Here is a 25,926-nt window from a genome sequence, read left to right on the forward strand (position 1 = left end):
GAGGTGAAAAAGTCATGGGATTCCTCCAAATATAGTATCGGGCTTTGTTTTGTCCGGCGTACTGCAGCAACTCGACATGGCGTGGACACAACACGTCGCTAGAAGTCCTCCGCAGAAATATTGAGCCTACCTCTATAGCCGTCAATAATTGCGAAAGTGTCACCGGTGCCGATGGAATGTATTTTGGGTGATCTAGATGGCCAAATTATTCGCTCGAATTGTCCAGAATGTTCTTTTAAACCAATCGCGAACATTTGTGGCCCAGTGACATGGCGAACTGTCATCCATAAACATTCCATCAGCTGTTATCCAGCTGAAATCGGGACTCGCCTGACCAGACCAAGGCTTTTCAGTCGTCCAGGATCGAACCAAATTGGTCTCGAACCCAGGAGAGGCGTAGTAGGCGATGTCGTGCTGTTAGCAAAGGCACTGGCGCTTCGTCTGCTGGCATAGCCCATTAACGCCAAAATTCACCGCACTGGCTTAACAGATACGATCGTCACACGTCCCACGTTGATTTATGGGTATTTCAAGCAATGTTTCTTGTCTGTTAGCTCTGACAACTCTACGAAAACGCCGCCGTTCTCGGTCGTTAAGTAGTGGTGTTGGCCATTACGTTGTACGTGGTAAGTGGTAATGCCCGAAATTTGATATTCTCGACACACTCTTTGTACTGTGGGTCAGGGAGCACACAATTCGTAAACGATTTCCGGAATGGAATGTCCCCTGCGACTAGCTTCAACTACCATTCCGCTTTCAAAGACTATTGATTGCAGTCGTGTGGCCATAATGTAGTGAACCTTTTTCCACATGAATCACATTGTGTATGCGATACTACCGCCAATTGTATTGCTGTATATCGCAGTCCCATGAGTTTTGTCATCTCAGCATCAGCAGAACACGTGACGAACGCATCCGTTTGGACAGTGCGGTGAAATTTTGCATTAATGGGCTACAGCAACAGACGACAAACGCGAGTACCTTGGCTAACATTGCGACATTGGCAGCAGCTCCTCTCCTGCGCTTATAACATATCGGTTGAAATCGACGACAGGACGTATTACTCGAACTCGAACTCGAACTCGAACTGTGACGTCTCTGACAGGAAACCAAGAACCCAGTCGCATATTTGAGACGATATTTCATAAGCACGCAATTAAAGCCTTCTGGAAATCTGGAAATACACATCAGTGGAGCTATTGCATCGTCATGCCCTGAAAGGAACCTAACTAGTATACGATCTGGACCAGAAGACTTGCTTTCGTTAAGTGATTTAAGTTGCTCCACTACTCCGATATCTAAGTTGCTCATGTTGGCAGCTTTTCTTAATTGGAATCCTGGAATGTTCAATTCGTCTTCTTCGGTGAAGGAATTTCGTTGGGCTGTGTTCAGTAACTCCGCCATAGATAGTATTTCCATTGCTATCGCTCAGAGAAGGCTTTGATCATGTCTTGCCGCTAACATAGTTCACATACGACCAGAATCTTTTTGAAATTTCTGCCAGGTTTCGAGACAAAATATCGCTGTGGTAGCTGCTATAAGCATCTTGCATTGAAGTCCGCGCTAAGTTTCGAGCTTCTGTAAAATATTCCCAAACTTGGGAATTTTCTGTCCGTTTAAATTTTTTATGCTTTTTTCGTTGTTTCTGCATCAGTGTAGTAGTAATAGTAGTATTAGTAGTAGTAGTATCCGAAAATATCTTTTTAGAAGGATATAGGACATCTCAAAGTATTTACAAATTTAGATCAATTTGAAATAAGCTAATTCGTATACACATACATTTACAGACTTCTAGTTAGAGACAAGCATTAGATCTACTCCTGGTATACACAACTTTTTTTACAAATTACTTATTAAATAATGTAACAACACATTGTTCACTCATATCTCACTATCAGTCACTGTACACACTATACACACATTGTTTCATATCACTTCACTCACTATACACGCGCGCACACACACACACACACACACACACACACACACACACTGGTGATCTCTGGGCCATTTTCTGTACCGCAACTTCCCATTTGCTCTACTGAAAAACTGAGTCAGCATCCCTCCATAATGAATGAGATGTTGAGCTCAGAAAGAGGAAGAGGTGTTAGTATTGTGCTACGCATAGCTTGGGGTTTGTATTTCTAGAAAGGAAAAAGAAACATTAAGTGAAGGTGTTAAGTGGAATTTTGGATATTTTACAATCATTATTATTATTATTTATTTGTATAACATTTTTTATCAAACCCCTGCTCTGTTTTTGTTAAGTAATCCTTCAATGTATAAAATGTATTGCAGAACAGGTACTTTTTAGCTGCCGCTTTAAATAACTGTATTTTGGCAATTTATTTAATCATTTTTGGTAATTTATTGTACAGTTTTATTCCTTGGTAGAAAATGCTGTTTTGAGTTTCATGTTTATTTTTTCTTGGTAAATGTAAGTTGGGTCTATCTCTTGTTGCATGGTCATGGACAGAGCTGTTTGTGCAGTAATTATCAATGTAATTTTTGATGTGTGCAACGGACTGGTAAATGTATTCACATGGAGCAGTTAAAATCCTCAGTGTTCTGAACAGATCTTTACAATGGGCTCGACAAGTATGTTTGGTTATTATTCTTATGGCTCTTTTCTGGAGTTTCAAAATTGTGTTCATATTTTGTGCATTTGTTCCCCAAGAAAGAATTCCATAGCTAAGAATTGAGTGTACATATGAATAATATGTAACTAAAAGACACTGCATGTTATACACTGATGACTGGATTCTAAGGGCATAACTTGCTGATGACATCCTGTCTGCAAGTACATTTGTGTGTTCACACCACTTCAACTGAGAATCAATATTCATTCCTAGAAATTTTGCATTTGTTATACAGTCTATAGAGGTGCCATCTACATTTAATTTAATATTTTCATTTTTCCTCTTCAAACTGAAATTCATGCCATAAGTTTTCTTTATGTTCAATGTCACTTTATTACTTATTGACCAATCATAGACTTCCTTGAGAGTTTCATTTGTTTTCTCGGCAAGGAGTTCTCTTGTTTTCTAAATGACTATAATACTGTTGACATCAGCGAAGAGGATTTTTTTCGCCATGAGTAACACTACTGGGAAAGTCATTGATGTATGTCAGGAACAGTATTGGTCCTAATATGCTGCCTTGCGGAACTCGTATATTAATGTATTTTGGTTCTGATAAGTGTTTTACCAAATGTTTAGATCTATTTGAAGTATGTGTTATCTCTACTCTGCATCCTATCTGTTAGGTATGATCGAAACCAGTCGTTAGCTACACCACTTATTCCTAATGCTTCTAATTTATTTAATACAATCTTGTGGCCGACTCCATCAAACGCCTTAGGAAGATTCACAAATATGCCTGTGACACACTCATCTTTATCAAGAGCATCAAGTACAAATTTTATGAATTCTACTATGGTTGACCGAGTGTTCTAATCTGTTTTGTGTACCATGTTGGATCAGTTCCGTCGTTTGCTAGTTTATTTGGTGTAAATCTCTTAACTGGTGTCGATACAATTTGTTTGAATTCAAGGCACATATGTCGCACACTTAGACTTTTAATTTGGACGAAATGGAGTTCTCTCTCAAGAAGGCGTCAAACGAATTTTTATCAGCTTTTTTGGATAGATACATTTTTTGTTTCTTTTTGGTGGATTTGAGAGTTACGTTTTTAGTCTCACTACGAGAACTCTGTGTTCACAAAGCCCTGTATTCCTTTTGATGCTCATGATTGGCTATGGTTCAAATGGCTCTGAGCACTATGGGACTTAACATCTTAGGTCATCAGTCCCCTAGAACTTAGAACTACTTAAACCTAACTAACCTAAGGACATCACACACATCCATGCCCGAGGCAAGATTCAAACCTGCGACCGTAGCGGTCCCGCGGTTCCGAACTGCAGCGCCTAGAACCGCACGACCACCGCGGCCGGCTGCTCATGATTGTTTGTTGCAAAGACGTAGAGTGTGTTATCGCGACAATTTACTATTCGATTGGACTCATGAACTAGTTGCTCGAGATAATTTTCGGAGAATACGTTTGGCGCAATTTCGGATTGCATTTTATGCGTACCTCCTGATTTAAACATGTATGTTCACCAACATATGGAGGATAAATTGAGGTCACCACCAACTATTATCACATGAGTAGGGGACATGTTTGAAATTAGACTCAAGTTTTGTTTGCAACTTTCAGTTATTTTGTCATCTGAATTTGGAGGTCGGTAAAATGATTCAGTTATTATTTTACTACTCTACCCTTATAAATTGCTTTCGTCTTCGTCGTACGGGCCCACGACCTTACATCAGTGTATAGGCTACATGATGCCGTTGCGTGCACAACAGTATCAGCTCTGGATCGCACAGTTGGTAATTCGGACAGCAACCGTTACATTTAAAAGTGTGGAGGCTACTAGCTATTCCCTACCTTTTATGTCTCTGTGAAGTAATCTTTCAACTACGTAAAGCAACATCGCGTGTTTCTGGTGCTGACCTCCTCCACCTGGAAATAAAGTATGCTCGACTTCTTGTCCTGACCAGAAATATCTCCCATCCACTGAAAACATCTGACCATGGGTTGCTGACAGGCTGGCAAGCCACCTTTAACCACAGAGTACCCGTACCAATTATCATAGCCTAGCCGGGTTGTGTCATTATTGCTGCAACAGTGTGAGCACTGTATACCAAATTTCTTATCATGTGTACATCCGCAGCACACACTTACACTGAGGTGACAGAAATCAGTGGATAGTGATATGCGCAAGTACCGCGTACACAAGGCAGAAGAGGACAATGCATTGTTGGAGCTGTCATTTGTACTCAGAGATTCATGTCCAATGGTTTCCGACGTAGTTATGACCGAACGACGGGAATTAACAAACTCTGAACGCGGAATAATAGTTGAAGCTAAAAGTACGGTACATTTCATGTCGGAAATCGTTATGAAATGCAATATTCTGACACCAACAATGTCAAAAGCGTGCCGAGGAATTTCAGGCACGGACAACGCAGTGGCTGGCGGCCTTCACTTAAAGACCGTAAGCTGCGGAGTTTGCGTTGAGTTGTCAGTGCTAATAGACGAGCAACACTGCGTGAAAAACCGTGGAAACCAAATGTGGGACGTACGACTAACATATCCCTTAGGACAGTAGAGCAAATTTCTCATATTAGGACATAGCAGCAAGCGATCGAAGCGATTGATTTCGCTAACAGCAAGACATCGCCTGCAGCAGCTTCTCTGGCTTGTGACCATGTCAAAAATGGTTCAAATGGCTCTGAGCACTATGGGACTTAACAGCTGTGGTCATCAGTCCCCTAGAACTTAGAACTACTTAAACCTAACTACCCTAAGGACATCACACACATCCATGCCCGCGGCAGGATTCGAACCTGCGACCGTAGCAGTCGCACGGTTCCGGACAGCGCGCCTAGAACCGCGAGACCACCGCGGCCGGCTGACCATGTCGGTTGGACCATAAACTACTGGAAAACCGCAGCCTGGTCTGATGTCTCCCGATTTCATTTGGTAGGAGCTGATGGTAGCGTTCGCAGGTGGCGCTGACCCCATGATGCGATGGACACAGGTTGTTAACAAGGCACTGTCCAAGCAGGTGTTGGATCCATAGAGGTATTTGCCGAGCTTACAAGGAATGGACTGGATCCTCTGGCCCAGCTGCACCGATTATTGATTGTAAATGGTTATGTATGGCTACCATTTGAAACAAATGGCTACCATTTGAAACAATTCGTGGACTTTATGAACTGAAACAACGATTCAATTTTTATGGACGACAATGCAACATGCCACGTCACAATTGTCGCGCTTGGATTGAAGAACATTCTGGACAGTGCGAGTGAATGATTTGGTCACCAAATCGCTCGACGTGAATCCAACGAAACATTTATAGGACTTAATCGAGATGTCGTTTCGTGCACAACATACTGCAGTGGTAATATTCTCAATTACGGAGTACTACAAAGGCAGCATGTTCTGCAGGAACTTCTAATGACTAGTTGAGTCCTTGCGACATCGAGTTGCTGCATTACACAATACAAAAGGAGGTCCGAGACAATATTAGGAGAGATCGCATGACTTGTGTCACCTGAGCGTAGATTATCATGTACACTCCTGGAAATTGAAATAAGAACACCGTGAATTCATTGTCCCAGGAAGGGAAAACTTTATTGACACATTCCTGGGGTCAGATACATCACATGATCACACTGACAGAACCACAGGCACATAGACACAGGCAACAGAGCATGCACAATGTCAGCACTAGTACAGTGTATATCCACCTTTCGCAGCAATGCAGGCTGCTATTCTCCCATGGAGACGATCGTAGAGATGCTGGATGTAGTCCTGTGGAACGGCTTGCCATGCCATTTCCACCTGGCGCCTCAGTTGGACCAGCGTTCGTGCTGGACGTACAGACCGCGTGAGACGACGCTTCATCCAGTCCCAAATATGCTCAATGGGGGACAGATCCGGAGATCTTGCTGGCCAGGGTAGTTGACTTACACCTTCTAGAGCACGTTGGGTGGCACGGGATACATGCGGACGTGCATTGTCCTGTTGGAACAGCAAGTTCCCTTGCCGGTCTAGGAATGGTAGAACGATGGGTTCGATGACGGTTTGGATGTACCGTGCACTATTCAGTGTCCCCTCGACGATCACCAGTGGTGTACGGCCAGTGTAGGAGATCGCTCCCCACACCATGATGCCGGGTGTTGGCCCTGTGTGCCTCGGTCGTATGCAGTCCTGATTGTGGCGCTCACCTGCACGGCGCAAACACGCATACGACCATCATTGGCACCAAGGCAGAAGCGACTCTCATCGCTGAAGACGTCTCCATTCGTCCCTCCATTCACGCCTGTCGCGACACCACTGGAGGCGGGCTGCACGATGTTGGGGCGTGAGCGGAAGACGGTCTAACGGTGTGCGGGACCGTAGCCCAGCTTCATGGAGACGGTTGCGAATGGTCCTCGCCGATACCCCAGGAGCAACAGTGTCCCTAATTTGCTGAGAAGTGGCGGTGCGGTCCCCTACGGCACTGCGTAGGATCCTACGGTCTTGGCGTGCATCCGTGCGTCGCTGCGGTCCGGTCCCAGGTCGACGGGCACGTGCACCTTCCGCCGACCACTGGCGACAACATCGATGTACTGTGGAGACCTCACGCCCCACGTGTTGAGCAATTCGGCGGTACGTCCACCCGGCCTCCCGCATGCCCACTATACGCCCTCGCTCAAAGTCCGTCAACTGCACATACGGTTCACGTCCACGCTGTCGCGGCATGCTACCAGTGTTAAAGACTGCGATGGAGCTCCGTATGCCACGGCAAACTGGCTGACACTGACGGCGGCGGTGCACAAATGCTGCGCAGCTAGCGCCATTCGACAGCCAACACCACGGTTCCTGGTGTGTCCGCTGTGCCGTGCGTGTGATCATTGCTTGTACAGCCCTCTCGCAGTGTCCGGAGCAAGTATGGTGGGTCTGACACACCGGTGTCAATGTGTTCTTTTTTCCATTTCCAGGAGTGTATTTTTTCTATTGTAATGTGTATGCAGTTTCCTTAGTGCTGTCCTTCCCGTTGTTGCAGTTTTGGTGGCCAGCAGTGTACTGTGGTTGTGCTGCTTTACTTTCATAATTATGACTTACTGCCTACGCTGACGTCCCCGTCTGCCTGTCTGCAGAGCCGCAGACGCGCGCCCCAGTGGTGCGGCTGAACCGGCCCCACTACCGGCCCGGGGACACGCTGAGGGCCAACTGCAGCTCAGGGTCCGCCAAGCCGGCGCCCCACATCGTCTGGATCGTCAACGGCGCTTCCGTAAGTATTCTGAACCACAACTCCAACAAACATTCAGAGGTTGTTCAGGGACAGCTTATGATTATTTTGGTACCATGGACCCATGGTCTTCGGAGGCTCTTCACAGAGTAATAATGTAATTACGATTTATTTTGTTCGTTACCACTATCACCCTTGTATCTGTCAATATACTCACACAACAGCAGAGAAGCCTCAATCCGTAATAACCACAGCATATAAGGTGTGCCCAAATGAAAAGGAGTCTATTCCGATCGAACAGGGATTGAAGAGCAGACGTTACCGGCCGACCGCCGTTTCATTCTCAGCTCACGAGCTTCATTGGATGTTGATGTAGAGGAGCATGTGCCCGGCACATTGCTCACCCTGCCGCTGTCAGCTTTCGTGCCCGGAGCCGCTACTTCTCAGTGAAGTACCTCCTCAGTTGGCCTTACAAGGGCTGAATGCATCCGGTTTGTCAACAGCGAACGGCATACCGGTGGGAGACCTATCCAAGTGCTAGTGAAGACCGACTGCGCCTAACTTCCGTGATATGACGGGATCCGGTGTTACCACTACGGCAAGGCTGCTAGCTAAAAGGGGTCTACAGTCATATGTAAGGAAATTTTAATAACAGTATTATAATTACCGACGGAACAACACAGCTATACATACTTGCCAATGGCATTGATATATCGGTCCCATACATCGGACCCAGGTAGGGTTCAGTGTACGAACTCCTGTGTTCTTGACGCATCCAGTTTTCTATGATGTCCTGCACATCCTTGTCACAGGTGAACTCTGCCCATTTAGGACATTGTTCTAGGGGGCCTAAGATATGTAATTTACATGAGGAGATAATGGGGCTTGTAACGTTGTTGCTTTAATTTGCTATGTAAGCGGTGCCGATGTCTAAGACCATAAAATTGGAATAAAAGCTGTGAGCTGTCTGGGGAAGTTAACCTTGCATTACTGCGCAACTGTTTCACCAGGTATCCGGTCTAGCTTACCAAATTCCCAACCAGACTAACATTAATTATAATCTTTTAACAGTCATACGACAACCGGTGATTTATATATAAAAAAGAGAATTTAAATAAAAAGAAATAAATCAGTTTATATTTGGAAATTTATTTTAACATTGATCACTGAAATTTCAGCATATTAAACGTGAGTCGTAACTAAGCTGGTGCCTTATTTAGGACTGTGAAAATGTGAGTTTGTAATCTTACGGAACACATCAAATATGGAGCCAAGATTGGGAGACTGCATACAACACTGCATTCATAAAATAACACACGAAGAACGTTGAAACATATGCAAGAGGAAATTAACCGCAACCAGCCGATTCAATTTTCACCCAAAGAAATTACGTTCGTAGCACAATCCTGTCCCTCATGTAATTTCCACACACTGGTATACTAAATTCATACTAACTCCCTGTGAAATCTTCCCGAAAAGAGTAGCTGAGGGCTACTTTGATGATTACACCACATGCTTCACGTGGTCAACTTTGTTTACACAAAGAGTGTAACTCCACAATAAATTTCGATAATTAAAATAAATTAGATCGAAAACCAATTTACAAAACAAAAACCTCAAACTGGTTACTATCGTCTTACTATTAACCTGATGGGACAAACAATTGTATAAGCACGTAGTACTGGTCTCACAAAGTACACCCCACGTGGGTTGAACATAAAGAAAAGTTGCTATATTGAAAAATATTGTCAAGACGAGACTTTATAATCTCACGCACATTCGCATGGAAGATTGATGATGCTAGTTAGAGTTACTAATCAACACTCATAAAGTAGTGACAAAGCAACTACCGGAATATATTCTGAACTTCACACTCGAATTACACTGCGTTGCAATTTAAGATAACATTAGATATTTTAGAGCTAAACCTGAAATAAAGGTGATTAAATTTTCAGTTAGGATGAACTTAAGAAATCCATTGTCCTACGGATTTAGCAGACATGCGCTTAGCCGGGGATCTTACCACTTCAGACGCTCGCCACGGACCGACTGCCCTGGTTCCTTCCTGAGGGTGGCTCACAAATACAAACGGAAGTGGCCAGAGGGGCAGCTTCCTATACCAACATGACAAGGGACGGATAGAAACCTCTTTGCTTTTAGAAAGCGTAGCTACCTGTTTCGACGTTGGTCCTACTGTTCTCTAGCAGACAGGCTTGTCTGCTACCCTCAAGCATGCAACTAGAAATACATTTGCTCATTCATCCTCTCACACAGAAGGCAAGGGGGATGACAGTATCTTCTCATATACAGTATATAAAACAAAGCGGATGTAGGTTCCGTATGAGGCTGTGTGACATGAATTACATATAAACTGTGTTTTGAAGTGTAGTAGTGTGACAGATCGTTCATGTTTATGTGTAAAAGTAACACGTTCCACTACTCAGTCTCCTCCCAGATAGTCAGAAACGCCACAGTAAATTTAGAAGAGGAATTTATGCCATAAATGACAACAGATTTAAGAAATTAACATGAAAGGAATCCAACAGAGACCTTTCAGGCTGTATGGAAGATGTTCCATGACTTTTATCCGAAATTTTTGAAGGAGCTGAAGGGTCTTCTTTGCCGCATGACCTGGACAACATTGTCTCATTCGGGACTTGCCCCTGCACTTTTATCAGATGGCCTGTATGAGCCTCAGAAACATGTTCCAATACTGTTCAGCGTTAATTGTTGCATCCTGTAGCAGCGAGTCGACGATTAGAGCTCCTTGTTGCTCGAAAAAGAAACTGAGTTACACTATTCCGGCCTCCATGGTGGAGTGCGCTTTGTATGGACGAGGGGAGCCGGGATGCCGCCACTCCATCCGTCGGAGGCAGGCTTAAAATGGTCACACCACGTTTCATCACATGCCACAATCTGAGCAACGAAATTCGTCCCTTGTTCCGTGTACCGCAACAGATGGATAAGGCAAACATCCATTCTCGGCATCTTGTGATTCTTTAAAAGATGCATGGGCGTCCGCAGAGCACAAATTTTGTTGTAACAAAACTTCTCATGGGTTATGTGATACACGGTTGCTTTGCTTATCAAGAGTTCAACAGTGATGTTGGAAAAACACATTCATTTTAAAGGAGTGTATATAACGCTGCTACAGTGAAGATTTTCTTTTCAGCTGGACATGCCATATACAACGTGCAAAACAGACTAATGCAAGAACCCTCATACACAAACGTATTGTGACGCAGTTGTCGTCGGTGTCAGAAGAGCTCAGTATAAAGTCATTCTGCCGCTCTTCCACTGCATTCAGTGTACTCACACACGAGATGCATACCAACAAACACTTCACTAATAAACATATCTATCTTACTGTTGCGTATCACTCTTCACGCACAATTAACATTTATGGCCAATAAAACACTAGACAGAATCGATCAGTACTAACTGCAAGCTTGAGGACAACGAGGTAACGAACGCATTACCATTGTCAACACCAGATACCGTGACCGAATCGGAACAAGACACACAGCTCATACTGTCATCATTTGTATTGCTGTCCACTATTTCCAGTCCAATACAAATATTAGATTGGGGTATAAGTTCTAGGATTTTTTGTTTTTCAAGTTCGTATTCCTGTTGCTACGGGTTTATTTATCGATTGTCATTTTTATGTGTACTTCATTGTTGCTATTTGAGTTTACGTATTATTATGACCCCGCGAGCTCAAAGGTTGCAACATGTCAGAACAACTGAGAGGTACGGTTGGGAGAGAGCATTGACTCTCCTCGAAGGGTGCAGAGAAACGCGGGCAAGTGTGTCATACACTTTATTACGAGGTGCATTCAAGTTCTAAGTCCTCCAATTTTTTATCTGCGGACTGGAAAGAGATAACATGGGCATTGTTTTAAAATGAGCCCGCGTTCATTGTCAATACATCCCAGAGATGGCAGCACCGTACGGCAGATGGAATTTTACCACCAGCAGCGAGAATGAGAACTGTTTTAAATACTTAAAATGGCGACGTTTTCCTTACTTGAACAGCCTGCAATCATTCGTTTTCTGAATTTTCGTGGTGTGAAACCAATTGAAATTCATCGACAGTTGAAGGAGACATGTGGTGATGGAGTTATGGATGTGTCGAAAGTCCGTTCGTGGGTGCGACAGTTTAATGAGGGCAGAACATCGTGTGACAACAAACCGAAACAACCTTGGGCTCACACAAGCCGGTCTGACGACATGATGGAGAAAGTGGAGAGAATTGTTTTAGGGGATCTCCGAATGATTGTTGAACAGATCGCCTCCAGAGTTGGCATTTCTGTGGGTTCTGTGCACACAATCCTGCATGACGACCTGAAAATGCGAAAAGTATCATCCAGGTGGGTGCCACGAATGCTGACGGGCGACCACATGGCTGCCCGTGTGGCATGTTGCCAAGCAATGTTGACGCACAACGACAGCATGAATGAGACTTTCTTTTCGTCGGTTGTGACAATGGATGAGATGTGGATACCATTTTTCAATCCAGAAACAAAGCACCAGTCAGCTCAATGGTGCCTCCTACGAAAATGTTTTGAAGAACAAATTCCTTCTTGCACTGCAACAAAAACGTCCGGGAAGGGCCGCGCGTGTGCTGTTTCACCAAGACAACGCACCCACACATCGAGCTAACATTACGCAACAGTTTCTTCGTGATAACAACTTTGAAGTGATTCCTCATGCTCCCTACTCACCTGACCTGGCTCCTAGTGACTTTTGGCTTTTTCCAACAATGAAAGACACTCTCCGTGGCCGCGCATTCACCAGACGTGCTGCTATTGCCTCAGCGATTTTCCAGTGGTCAAAACAGACTCCTAAAGAAGCTTTCGCCGCTGCCATGGAATCATGGCGTCAGCGTTGTGAAAAAGTGTAGGTCTGCAGGGCGATTACGTCGAGAAGTAACGCCAGTTTCATCGATTTCGGGTGAGTAGTTAATTAGAAAAAAAATCTGAGGCCTTGGGACTTGAATGCACCTCGTACATCGAAGGTACAAAGCGGACATTCTGCTGAACTCGGCGATGGAATCGCACACCGTGCCAATGCCGGAATCTGCAGCGTCGGCGCTCGGTCCCCCATCCTTGCGGACGTAGCGCTCCCATTCACGCCACGGCTAAGTTGCTGCACCGTCCGTTGACTGTGCCCGTGACCCGGAACAGGGCTGACTCCACCGTCAAGTGCGAGTCGTGGACACAATGTAGAGCGCCGAAGGGAAGCAGCCGACCGCCGTCGTTGCAGTGAGCCTGAGCAGCCACGGCTTTCCGCCCAGGGCAGCTCGCTCAGTGCCCGCAGCTAGCTCTACACCCAGGAGGTCGCGAGTTCGCGCCCCAGCCGTGCCACCACGGACGGAAGTTCGCGGTCTGCAGGACGATGCCGCACAGAGAGCGGAGGCTAGCAGCCCTCTCGCTGCTCGTGCCGGTGAAGCTCCAAGTTCCGACGCGCCCCGCCACAGTAATGACGCGTCCGTGCAGCGGAAGTTAGAAATAGCTTCAGCGAGCCGGTTGGCGGGCCATATCAATCACGAGGAGATGGTCGTGGTTGGCCTGCAAGTTAAACAATCGTCTATCTCCGGTACTGGACGCAGACAGAACAGCGACCCGACTGCCTCTTTTGAGCCTCCGAGCTCGCTTATCTATACGTCTTTTCCCAACGCCTCTGACGTAGATCGTCTGGAGGGGACAAGCGGAGTGCTCTTTAATAACCGTCAGCTCTCCTCAGCCCGCTTCGGCCGCTACACACAGGTCACTAGGCTCATTTTTTTTTTTCAAACAAATTTCGGGCTTGCAGCCGATCGTCGTTCAATACTTCGCACGATATTTCAACTGGGCACCTGCCAGTCATCTTCAGGTGAGCCGTCGCAGACTGGCGAAAACGTCATCCGTTCCGCAATATATAGCGTACTGTAACTATTCTGCGCTTGCGTCGAAAACTTGATAGTTGAACCACACTGCCCGCCGGCAGCGCCCTCGCTGGCGGAATAGCGGAACTCAGTCGCCCTCTGCGTTGCTGTTTGCCACGGCGGTCGACGCAATCTGTCGTTTCGATTTGAGCAAATCGTGGAGATGATGGGACTCCATTCACTGTCCAGCTGGTAGCCGCTGTCACGGTTTAACAGATTTTCCGCCAGTCGTGTTTCTACGGATTCTTTAATAATGGAGTCCCAGAAAGACGTTGCTGTGGACAAAATCATTGTTTTTCATACTCCATTGAATGTCCAGTAGAAATACAATGTTCAGCCATAGCGGACTTGCTTGGCTGCAAAAGGCGGGTGTAACGTTGATGTTCAGTGCAGCATTCTTTCACGGTGCGTGTGGTTTGACCTATGTAAGCCATACCACATTGGCACGGTATCTTGTAAATTCCGGCCTTTCGTAGTAACAGATTTCCCTTAACTGATCCCACAAGGTCCGCAATCTTCGATGTTGGGCGGAAAACCACTTTTACCTGAAATTTTCGGAGGAATTTACAAGATACCGTGCCAATGTGGTATGGCTTACATAGGTCAAACCACACGCACCGTGAAAAACGCTGCACTGAACATCAACGTTACACCCGCCTTTTGCAGCCAAGAAAGTCCGCTTTTGCTGAACATTGTATTTCTACTGGACATTCAATGGAGTATGAGAAAACAATGATTTTGTCCACAGAAACGTCTTTCTGGGACTCCATTATTAAAGAATCCGTAGAAATACAACTGGCGGAAAATCTGTTAAACCGTGACAGCAGCTACCAGCTGGACAGTGCGTGGAATCCCATCATCTCCACGATTTGCTCAAATCTAAGGCGACAGATTGCGTCGACCGCCGTGGCAAACAGCAACGCAGAGGGCGACTGAGTTCCGCTATTCCACCAGCGAGGGCGCTGCCGGCGGGCAGGGTGGTTCAACTATCAAGTTTTCGACGCATGCGCAGAATAGTTACAGTACGCTATATATTGCGGAACGGATGACGTTTTCGTCCCCCACCCTCACCTACCTTGGCCTCACCATAGACCGTCACCTCACCTGGATCCCTCATCTCCGCTCAATCCAATCCAAAGCCCACAACCGCCTCCGACTCCTCAAAATCCTCTCTGGCCGGACATGGGGGTTGCACCCCTCTACCATCCTCCACACCTACAAATCCTTAATCCGTCCCATCCTCTGTTATGCCAGTCCTGCCTGGATATCTGCCCCCCCCCCCAAATTCTATACGTCCCTCCAGATCCTTGAGCGTCATACACTCCGCCTCGCCTTCTATATACGCCTCCCGTCCCCCACGCGGATCCTCTAAGATCTCATTCCTTTCCCCCATCTGCTCCTATTCGTCAAACATATCCACATCCTCTACACCTCCCGTCGTCTTGAATCCCCTCACCCCCTGGTTGCTCCTTTCCTCTCCCATCCCCGGCCCCTGCCCCGTCTTCACCGTTGTGTCCCCCCTACCCTCCATCTCTACACCCTACATCTCCTTTCCCAAGGTGGCTTCCATCAACTCCCTCTCCCGGATGATGCCCTCTCTCCCTCCATTTACCCCTCCTATCAACTCTGATCCCCTACTCCCCCTCCTTTCCTATGTCCTTTCCCTGGGCTCCCTCTTCCCCCCTTCCGTCCTGTTTTCTCCCCACTAAACCTCCCCCTACCTCCTCCCCCACCCCTGAGTCCTTTTGTATTCCCATCCTCTGCCTACCTCACTACCTGTTGCGTCTGCCCAGCGCCCCCCACCCCTCTTATGGGTCCTCATCCTCCATCAGCTCCTTTCCCGGCTCCCCCCTTCACTTTTACTCTCCTTCCCCCCTTTTTTATTTTCCCATCATATGTCCAGTTCCCCCCCCCCCCCCTGCTCTCGGCTGTGGTATGTCACATTTGCCAACTTTTTAGTGCAGTGTTCCGGTGACTGTTCAGTGTTGTTTATCTTTCTCGTGTTGCGAACAGAAACCATGCTATCGCTAGATGTGAATTTTATGTCTTTTGCGAACAGAAACCAGACTGTCGCCGTGTTTTTTTTAAATTGTCTGTCTATTGTTTTACCTGTCTGCTTCGTATGTATTTTATTAGCTCATCATCCCCCTGTTCTTTGTTTTAAGTTCCACGACTTATTTTCGCCATGTTACTCTTTAAGTCTCCGATTTTATCGCCTGTTTTTATTATTTATTCTCTTCATCTTTCTAACAAAATCTGTAGGCTGAAGAGCGGCATACTAAGCTGCTGCCAGCCCGCCCCCTTCGGGGGGAATTGAAATTCAATAAAGAAAAAAAAAACGTTTTCGCCAGTCTGCGACGGCTCACCTGAAGATGACTGGCAGTTGCCCAGTTGAAATATCATGCGAAGTATTGAACGACGACCGGCTGCAAGCCCGAAATTTGTTTGAACAGTCAATTCGCCGGGAAAATTTTAAAATTCACATTAGGCTCATTTTTAACTGTAACATACGGGTTTTTCGTAGCACGTCTGTGCCTCGTGTTAACCTGATTACTTCACATTTTTATACAACGCCTTCTAGATTGTGATCGATGTCGTAAACCTGACTCTGCAGAATCGTTTGCAAAATATAAACACGCGCGCATGCTATCCCATGTGCCAATCGCTCCCGTAACTATTGCCTTTCAGAAACAACTGCGCGAGATTTGCAAGAATTACCCAAATCAACGCCTGTATTTATTCGTGTTGCAGCAATATTGTAATTTTGTCATTTCGAAATAGTGAGTGAAGTTGCGGACTTGCTTGGCTGCAAAAGGCGGGTGTAACGTTGATGTTCAGTGCAGCATTCTTTCACGGTGCGTGTGGTTTGACCTATGTAAGCCATACCACATTGGCACGGTATCTTGTAAATTCCGGCCTTTCGTAGTAACAGATTTCCCTTAACCGATCCCACAAGGTCCGCCATCTTCGATGTTGGGCGGAAAACCACTTTTACCTGAAATTTTCGGAGGAATTTACAAGATACCGTGCCAATGTGGTATGGCTTACATAGGTCAAACCACACGCACCGTGAAAAACGCTGCACTGAACATCAACGTTACACCCGCCTTTTGCAGCCAAGAAAGTCCGCTTTTGCTGAACATTGTATTTCTACTGGACATTCAATGGAGTATGAGAAAACAATGATTTTGTCCACAGAAACGTCTTTCTGGGACTCCATTATTAAAGAATCCGTAGAAATACGACTGGCGGAAAATCTGTTAAACCGTGACAGTGGCTACCAGCTGGACAGTGCGTGGAATCCCATCATCTCCACAGTTTGCTCAAATCGAAGACGACAGATTGCGTCGACAGCCGTGGCAAACAGCAACGCAGAGGGCGACTGAGTTCCGCTATTCCAACAGCGAGGGCGCTGCCGGCGGGCAGGGTGGTTCAACTATCAAGTTTTCGACGCATGCGCAGAATAGTTACAGTACGCTATATATTGCGGAACGGATGACGTTTTCGTCCCCCACCCTCACCTACCTTGGCCTCACCATTGACCATCACCTCACCTGGATCCCTCATCTCCGCTCCATCCAATCCAAAGCCCACAACCGCCTCCGACTCCTCAAACTCCTCTCTGGCCGGACATGGGGGTTGCACCCCTCTACCATCCTCCACACCTACAAATCCTTAATCCGTCCCATCCTCTGTTATGCCAGTCCTGCCTGGATATCTGCCCCCCCCCCAAATTCTATAAGTCCCTCCAGATCCTTGAGCGTCATACACTCCGCCTCGCCTTCTGTATACGCCTCCCGTCCCCCACGCGGATCCTCTATGATCTCATTCCTTTCCCCCATCTGCTCCTATTCCTCGAACATATCCACATCCTCTACACCTCCCGCCGTCTTGAACCCCCTCACCCCCTGGTTGCTCCTCTCCTCTCCCATCCCCGCCCCCTGCCCCGTCTTCACCGTTGTGTCCCCCCTACCCTCCATCTCTACACCCTACATCTCCTTTCCCAAGGTGGCTTCCATCAACTCCCTCTCCCAGATGATGCCCTCTCTCCCTCCATTTACCCCTCCTATCAACTCTGATCCCCACTCCCCCTCCTTTCCTATGTCCTTTCCCTGGGCTCCCTCTTCCCCCCTTCTGTCCTGTTTTCTCCCCACTAAACCTCCCCCTACCTCCTCCCCCACCCCCTGAGTCCTTTTGTATTCCCATCCTCTGCCTACCCCACTACCTGTTGCGTCTGCCCAGCGCCCCCCACCCCTCTTATGGGTCCTCATCCTCCATCAGCTCCTTTCCCGGCTCCCCCCTTCACTTTTACTCTCCTTCCCCCCTTTTTTATTTTCCCATCATCTGTCCAGTTTCCCCCCCCCCCTGCTCTCGGCTGTTGTATGTCACATTTGGCAACTTTTTAGTGCAGTGTTCCGGTGACTGCTCAGTGTTGTTCGTCTTTCTCGTGTTGCGAACAGAAACCATGCTGTCGCTAGGTGTGAATTTTATGTCTTTTGCGAACAGAAACCAGACTGTCGTCGTGTTTTTTTTTTAAATTGTCTGTCTATTGTTTTACCTGTCTGCTTCGTATGTATTTTATTAGCATCATCATCCCCCTGTTCTTTGTTTTAAGTTCCACGATTTCTTTTCGCCATGTTACTCTTTAAGTCTCCGATTTTATCGCCTGTTTTTATTATTTATTCTCTTCATCTTTCTAACAAAATCTGTAGGCTGAAGAGCGGCATACTAAGCTGCTGCCAGCCCGCCCCCTTCGGGGGGAATTGAAATTCAATAAAGAAAAAAAAAACGTTTTCGCCAGTCTGCGACGGCTCACCTGAAGATGACTGGCAGTTGCCCAGTTGAAATATCATGCGAAGTATTGAACGACGACCGGCTGCAAGCCCGAAATTTGTTTGAACAGTCAATTCGCCGGAAAATTTTAAAATTCACATCAGGCTCATTTTTAACCGTAACATACGGGTTTTTCGTAGCACGTCTGTGCCTCGTGTTAACCTGATTACTTCACATTTTTATACAACGCCTTCTAGATTGTGAGCGATGTTGTAAACCTGACTCTGCAGAATCGTTTGCAAAATATCAACACGCGCGTATGCTATTCCATGTGCCAATCGCTCCCGTAACTATTGCCTTTCAGAAACAACTGCGCGAGATTTGCAAGAATTACCCAAATCAACGACTGTACTTGTTCGTGTTGCAGCAATATTGTAATTTTGTCATTTCGAAATAGTGACTGAAGTTGTGGACCCTATAAAATGGAGTTTCGAGGGGAGAGACTGGAACATTTCCGACATGTTCTTCTGTTTCAGTTCAGTAGAGTGTTGACAGGAGCGGAGGCAACCAAAAACATTTGCGCCGTCTGTGGGGATATTGCCGTGACAAAGCATGGTAATAACATGTGTTTCACGTTTTAAGGCCCGTCGTTTTGACTTTAGTGAGTCTCCACGCTCAGGAAGACTTTCGCGATTTGACTAGGATCCCTTAAACACATTAATCCACAATGATCTACGTCAGTGTGCTCGAGAACTTGAAAACACGAGTAACTGTGATCATTCCACCTTCGTGCCACGTTTTGTTGCGGGGGATGGTTCAGAAATGGAGTGTATGGGCACCGCATGCTCTAAGACAAAATCACAAAAATCAGTGTGTGGTCATATGTGCATCTATATCTACATCTACAAGGATACTCTGCAAATCACATTTAAGTGCCTGGCAGAGGGTTCATCGGACCACTTTCACAATTTTATATTATTCCAATCTCGTATAGCACGCGGAAAGAACGTACACCTATTATCTTTCCGTACGAGCTCTGATTTCCCTTATTTTATCGTGGTGATAGTTTCTCTCTATGTAGGTTGGTGTCAACAAAATATTTTCGCATTCGGAAGAGAAAGTAAGTGATTGGAATTTAGTAACAAGATTCCGTCGCAACGAAGAAGGCTTTCTTATAATTGTCTCCAGCCCAAATCCTGTATCATTTCAGTGATTCTCTCTCCGATATTTCGCGATAGTACAAAACGTGCGGCCCATCTTTGAACTTTTTGGATGTACTCCGTCAGTCCTATCTGGTAAGGCTCCCACTCCTCGCAGCAGTATTCCAAAAGAGGACGGACAAGCGTAGTGTAGGCAGTCTCCTTAGTAGATCTGTTACATTTTCTACGTGTCCTGCCAATAAAATGCAGTCTTTGGTTAGCCTTCCCCGCAACATTTTCTGTGTGTTCCTTCCGATTTAAGTTGTTCATAATTGTAATTCCTAGGTATTTCGTTGAATATACGGCCACTGATTTATCGTGTAACTGAAGTTTAACGGATTCCTTTTAGCACTCATGTGGATGAACACACTTTTCGTTATTTATGGTCAACTACCAACTTTCGCACCATTCGGATATCTTTTCTAAATCATTTTGCAATTTGTTTTGATCTTCCGATGACTTTATTAGTCGATAAACGACAGCATTATCTGGAAACAGCCTAAGACGGCAGCTCAGATTGTCTCCTAAATCGTTTATATAGATAAAGAACAACAAATGGCCTATAACACTACCTTGGGGAACGCCAGAAATCACTTCTCTTTTACTCGATGACTTACCGTCAAATACTTGGAACTGTGACCTGTCTGACAGGAAGTCACAAATCCAGTCACAATAACTGAGACGATATTCCATAAGCACGCAATTTCACTATAAGCCACTTGTGGGGTACAATGTCAAAAGCCTTCTGGAAATCCAGAAATACGGAATCGACCTGAAATCCCTTGTCAATAGCACTGCTGACACTTACTGTCAACACCTGAGACGTCTTGTAGACGCAGTCCAGGTACAACGACCAGGAAGACAGAGAAGGCTACTCCAAGATAACGAACGCCCGCCCCCATTCTGCGACACTGACAAAAACACTAAACACTATTTGGATTGGGAAGTCATTCCGCATCCACCTCATTCATCTGATCTTGCGCCCTCAGATTTTCCCCATTTTCCGCTCTTTATCGAACAGGCTTCACGGAACTTCCTTTTCGGATGAAAATGCGCTCCGAACACGGCTAGACGAGTTCTTCGCCTGAAAACCACGTGATATATACCGTCACGGAATTAGAAAGTACGAGGTGCGTTCAAGTTCTAAGGCCTCAGATTTTTTTTCTAATTAACTACTCACCCGAAATCGATGAAACTGGCGTTACTTCTCGACGTAATCGCCCTGCAGACCTACACATTTTTCACAACGCTGACGCCATGATTCCATGGCAGCGGCGAAGGCTTCTTTAGGAGTCTGTTTTGACCACTGGAAAATCGCTGAGGCAATAGCAGCACGGCTGGTGAATGTGCGGCCACGGAGAGTGTCTTTCATTGTTGGAAAAAGCCAAAAGTCACTAGGAGCCAGGTCAGGTGAGTAGGGAACATGAGGAATCACTTCAAAGTTGTTATCACGAAGAAACTGTTACGTAACGTTAGCTCGATGTGCGGGTGCGTTGTCTTGGTGAAACAGCACACGCGCAGCCCTTCCCGGACGTTTTTGTTGCAGTGGAAGAAGAAATTTGTTCTTCAAAATATTTTCGTAGGATGCACCTATTACCGTAGTGCCCTTTGGAACGCAATGGGTAAGGATTACGCCCTCGCTGTCCCAGAACATGGACACCATCATTTTTTCAGCACTGGCGGTTACCCGAAATACTTTTGGTGGCGGTGAATCTGTGTGCTTCCATTGAGCTGACTGGCGCTTTGTTTCTGGATTGAAAAATGGCATCCACATCTCATCCATTGTCACAACCGACGAAAAGAAAGTCCCATTCATGCTGTCGTTGCGCGTCAACATTGCTTGGCAACATGCCACACGGGCAGCCGTGTGGTCGTCCGTCAGCATTCGTGGCACCCACCTGGATGACACTTTTCGCATTTTCAGGTCGTCATGCAGGATTGTGTGCACAGAACCCACAGAAATGCCAACTCTGGAGGCGATCTGTTCAACAGTCATTCGGCGATCCCCCAAAACAATTCTATCCACTTTCTCGATCATATCGTCAGAGCAGCTTGTGCGAGCCCGAGGTTGTTTCGGTTTGTTGTCACACGATTTTCTGCCTTCATTAAACTGTTGCACCCACGAACGCACTTTCGACACATCCATAACTCCATCACCACATGTCTCCTACAACTGTCGATGAATTACAATTGGTTTCACACCACGAAAATTCAGAAAACGAATGATTCAAAAAATGGTTCAAATGGCTCTGAGCACTATGGGACGCAACATCTTAGGTCATAAGTCCCCTAGAACTTAGAACTACTTAAACCTAACTAACCTAAGGACATCACACACACCCATGCCCGAGGCAGGATTTGAACCTGCGACCGTAGCAGTCCCGCGGTTCCGGACTGCAGCGCCAGAACCGCTAGACCACCGCGGCCGGCAGAAAACGAATGATTGCACGCTGTTCAAGTAAGGAAAACGTCGCCATTTTAAGTATTTAAGACAGTTCTCATTCTCGCCGCTGGCAGTAAAATTCCATCTGCCGTACGGTGCTGCCATCTCTGGGACATATTGACAATGAACGTGGCATCATTTTAAAACAAGGGGCATGTTTCTATCTCTTTCCAGCCCAGAGAAAAAAAAATCGGAGGCCTTAGAACTTGAATGCACCTCGTACACCAGCGCTGACAGACTGTTGTAAATAGAAAATGAGAATATATTATTGGTGATTAAAGTCTCTGTTATGTGTATCTGTTGTATTTACTAAACTTTTTTTTATAAACGCAACGAACGTATGCACCAAACTAACACAAAGGTAAGTTGGGAAAAAAATAAATGAATAATTCAATAACTCAAGAACGAGACGAGACGTCAGCGACCGTAGATCTCTTGTACCAACATACTCAGAAATTTGTTCTGTATACAGGCTTCCATGTCAAGAAGTTTAAAAATATGTTCGGTAAAGTAATGGTGTCAGATGGAAATTAAACTTACACTTATCGCTGCACGTTTTGTGATTTTAACGTTATTTTGTACATCACCTGTACAAGATTAATTCGTATGTTCCCGGGAGTCTACATAAGAAACGAAAAGCTTAGGATTCTGGCAAACGTCAAAATTCAGAGGATGGCTACGGTAACAATTTGTTGTTTACACCGCACCGTGTGCGTCGGTGGATCGCGAGGGGCGCGTGGATACTTTAGTCAGTAACAGCATTGCCCATGGAAAACAAGATGCGACGTTAGAGTCCGGTCCAGCATACTGTATTAGTCTGCCCGGAAGCTTCAAGTGCACGTTGATATTAGTTCAGTTTTATGTCCACAGTCTCTATAGCAACGATTTGCGTGGTTGGAGGGGTGGAGGGGAGGAAGTTTCTTATTATGTACCGTGACCATTCAAACTGTACGCTGGCATTTTCTCTAAGTTCGTTTGATATGGATTCCACATAACCGAGATGGTGAATAAATACGTCTGTGGAAAAGTAAGTGTTCACGTGCACCAGTTTACAATCATGAAGTTCCTCATTTTATCACAATTTCCCATGGGAGTCGCTTCTTGTTACAGATTTAACTTTCATTAGTAAACGTAAATCAACTATGAACGAGTTGTGATACAAGCTATAAACCAGTACATTTGAACAAGCATAAAGGCTTAACACGAATACGCTAGCCTCGATTAAGAGCCGTACGAGCGCAATACCGCATATTCCGGTAGTTTTCACAACAGGCAACAAACTTAATCCCCCACTGGATGTTCCAGGTTTATAATTGTGCCGTTGCGCAATTGGGCAGCGCCCGCTTAAACTATTGCCAGAGAAAACAAAAAGCGTAGGCAGAACAGGAAATTATTATCTGCGCAGCATCCATACGCTTTTCAATAAAACCCACTAAATTAGGTTTCGAATGGGCTTCAGTATTTATGCGATTACATGATTTGTTTAATTTACTTTAATGTTCTTGAATATCTGCCGCTCTGTACGTGTTATACGTTTCGCAGTGGTTAAATGAATGTTCAGCTGCTTTAACAAAACAGTTGCTTATTTTAATACCAGTAGATTAAAATTATATTAATCGAAACTCTCTCTAGTAGTTGTTTGATTATTATCCTAATAAGCACGGAGATTATTTACAGGAAAAATATAGTGAAGAGGAACGACAGTTATGTTTTAATGATCCGTCAATGGTGAAGTCGTTAGAGGCGAAGAAAAGATTCGGAATGGAGAAGGACGAGGAATGACATCGCCCGTGACCTTTTAAAGGCATCCATCCCGGCATTTACCTCAGTGGACAGAAACGATCATTTGCAACGAAAAGTAATCACAATCAGAAGACTACAGTAAAAAACTCTGAGTTCGTCACGCTTTGTTTCAGGGACAGTGAATTTTTTGCATTACATTTGTTCTATTACGTAGATATACTATTAGATTTCATTTTATCATGCCTGCAAGAGTTGTTCTTTGAGCAGCCCGTTTTCGGATACTCACGGAGAGTCTCACACTTTTCAGCAACTAAATTTTATTTGTCTAAGCGGACTCCTAAAATTTAGATCTAATTAACTCAACGTGGCTGTATTTGTTGTTATGCTTTGAAACGACATGTTTAAGGTCGCATGCTCTTTTTTCTTACGACAAGACGAGCTTAGAAAACCGACGTTCCCCAGGTATTTAACTCTAGCTGTGCTCGTGACTTTATGCGTGTGGAATTTTTTTTTTACTTATGAAGTTTCTTTATATACAACGTTTGAAGTAGAACGATCAGGGACATGAACGAAGAGCTTGTTTGCTTTACTAACAAAGGAGAGAGCCACGTGGAGCTGACCATGCGTAAAACAATTGACATTAAGGTCCACGTCCACAACACGCAGCGTCTGGCAATGTGCTATGTTATGGTCGTGGCAGGGAGATGTAAACATTTACAGAGAAAGGGTTAATTGTTAGGATTAAGTGGGATTTGCGGTATAAAAGTTCGTTCGTCTTCGATACTTTCCGTCAGAATTTCAGCTTCTATGATGTTACGTTGGAGAGGAGTAATTTTATGCCTTTGTGAGTTAAGGGTTCTGCGGAGACAGACGATGCGTTACGCTCTCGATCGGTGTTACGTCTTGCCTCACTTTTGGGAAGAGTTTCCAAGGAGTGAGTTAAAGCCTGTTGTTCACAAGCACAAAAAGTCTCACCTCACGATCTCAGTTGGATTCTTGAGGCCGCATATTCTTTGTTCTTTTAGCCGTTCTCATGTATTCAGAAACACAAGACCATTTTCAGGGCATTCTTATTCACAAGCAACACGAAATAAAACTATAATAAGTAGGCACCCAATTCACAAAGTAAACTTAATAAACCCGTTTTTCGTAGCAAAGAAGTCAAATATAAGTAAAATTTATCGAAAGAAGCAAAGCAGTGCTAAGTTTTTAATACAGAAACCGATATCAGTAAATCCATATATCCTAGCCAAGTACATTCGGTGTTAGTTTCTATTTGTAAAGATAGGATTCCGGTTATTAATTCTGTCACTGGGTTAAACTGCCGAAAATACATCTGTCGCTCATTTAAAAAAGGTGAGCAACGGGATCTATGTTTCTTTGGTGTGTATTGTGTATTAAACGGGGGACCTAGAAACGACGGAGAGGCTACGTCCAGCCGTAGCCCTCAGTGGTTCACAATCCTGCAACAGGACAGAGCAGCCCTCCCACACCACCGCCGCCCCACACCGAACCCATTTTTTGGTGTACTAAGCTGTGATGATTAAATATGTGAATTACTAAGCTGAGGAGATGCTTTTAGATAAAATTTAAATTGCAAAACAATTTTTCTCGCAGACTCGATTTTTATGCAATAATGCCTATATGTTGCTCCAAACTAAGCACAAGTTATCTGTGAAAATCCCACAAAAATTCGTCTACTGGTTTTGGAGACTGGCGTGTTCAAGCAGACAAACAGACAGACACGACGGTTTTACAGTTCCATTATTAGAAGAAATATACAACATGATTGAATCGAAAATGCGATGAGGGGTTTGCGATTACAACATGACGTTGATGCGTGTAGGCATATAGAAAGTGGAGAACCAGGAGGTAACAATGAAACACATAAGGGAAGTCATTAAAAGGGCGTCAAAAATGTAATTAATATCTGGATATGTAAATAAAACACTGTAAGTTACAGATATGAATATGTTTTTACAAAGTGGTTTGCTAAATACTTCCGTATTTCTAGATTTCCGGAAAGCTTTTGACA

The 25,926-nt window shown here is 45.1% G+C and overlaps 1 protein-coding gene across 1 annotated transcript in view; it reads left to right on the top strand.

Moving 5' to 3' along the window:
- The window catches only part of LOC126092424 (uncharacterized), a 759,756-nt gene that overhangs the window by 698,331 nt on the left and 35,499 nt on the right, over positions 1-25,926 (top strand). Inside the window, exon 4 of the mRNA XM_049908015.1 lies at positions 7,713-7,846. Coding sequence (XP_049763972.1) covers positions 7,713-7,846 — 134 coding nt within the window. The remainder of the gene's footprint in view (positions 1-7,712; positions 7,847-25,926) is intronic.

The sequence above is a fragment of the Schistocerca cancellata genome, chromosome 7, assembly GCF_023864275.1.
Source record: "Schistocerca cancellata isolate TAMUIC-IGC-003103 chromosome 7, iqSchCanc2.1, whole genome shotgun sequence".
NCBI lineage: Eukaryota > Metazoa > Arthropoda > Insecta > Orthoptera > Acrididae > Schistocerca > Schistocerca cancellata.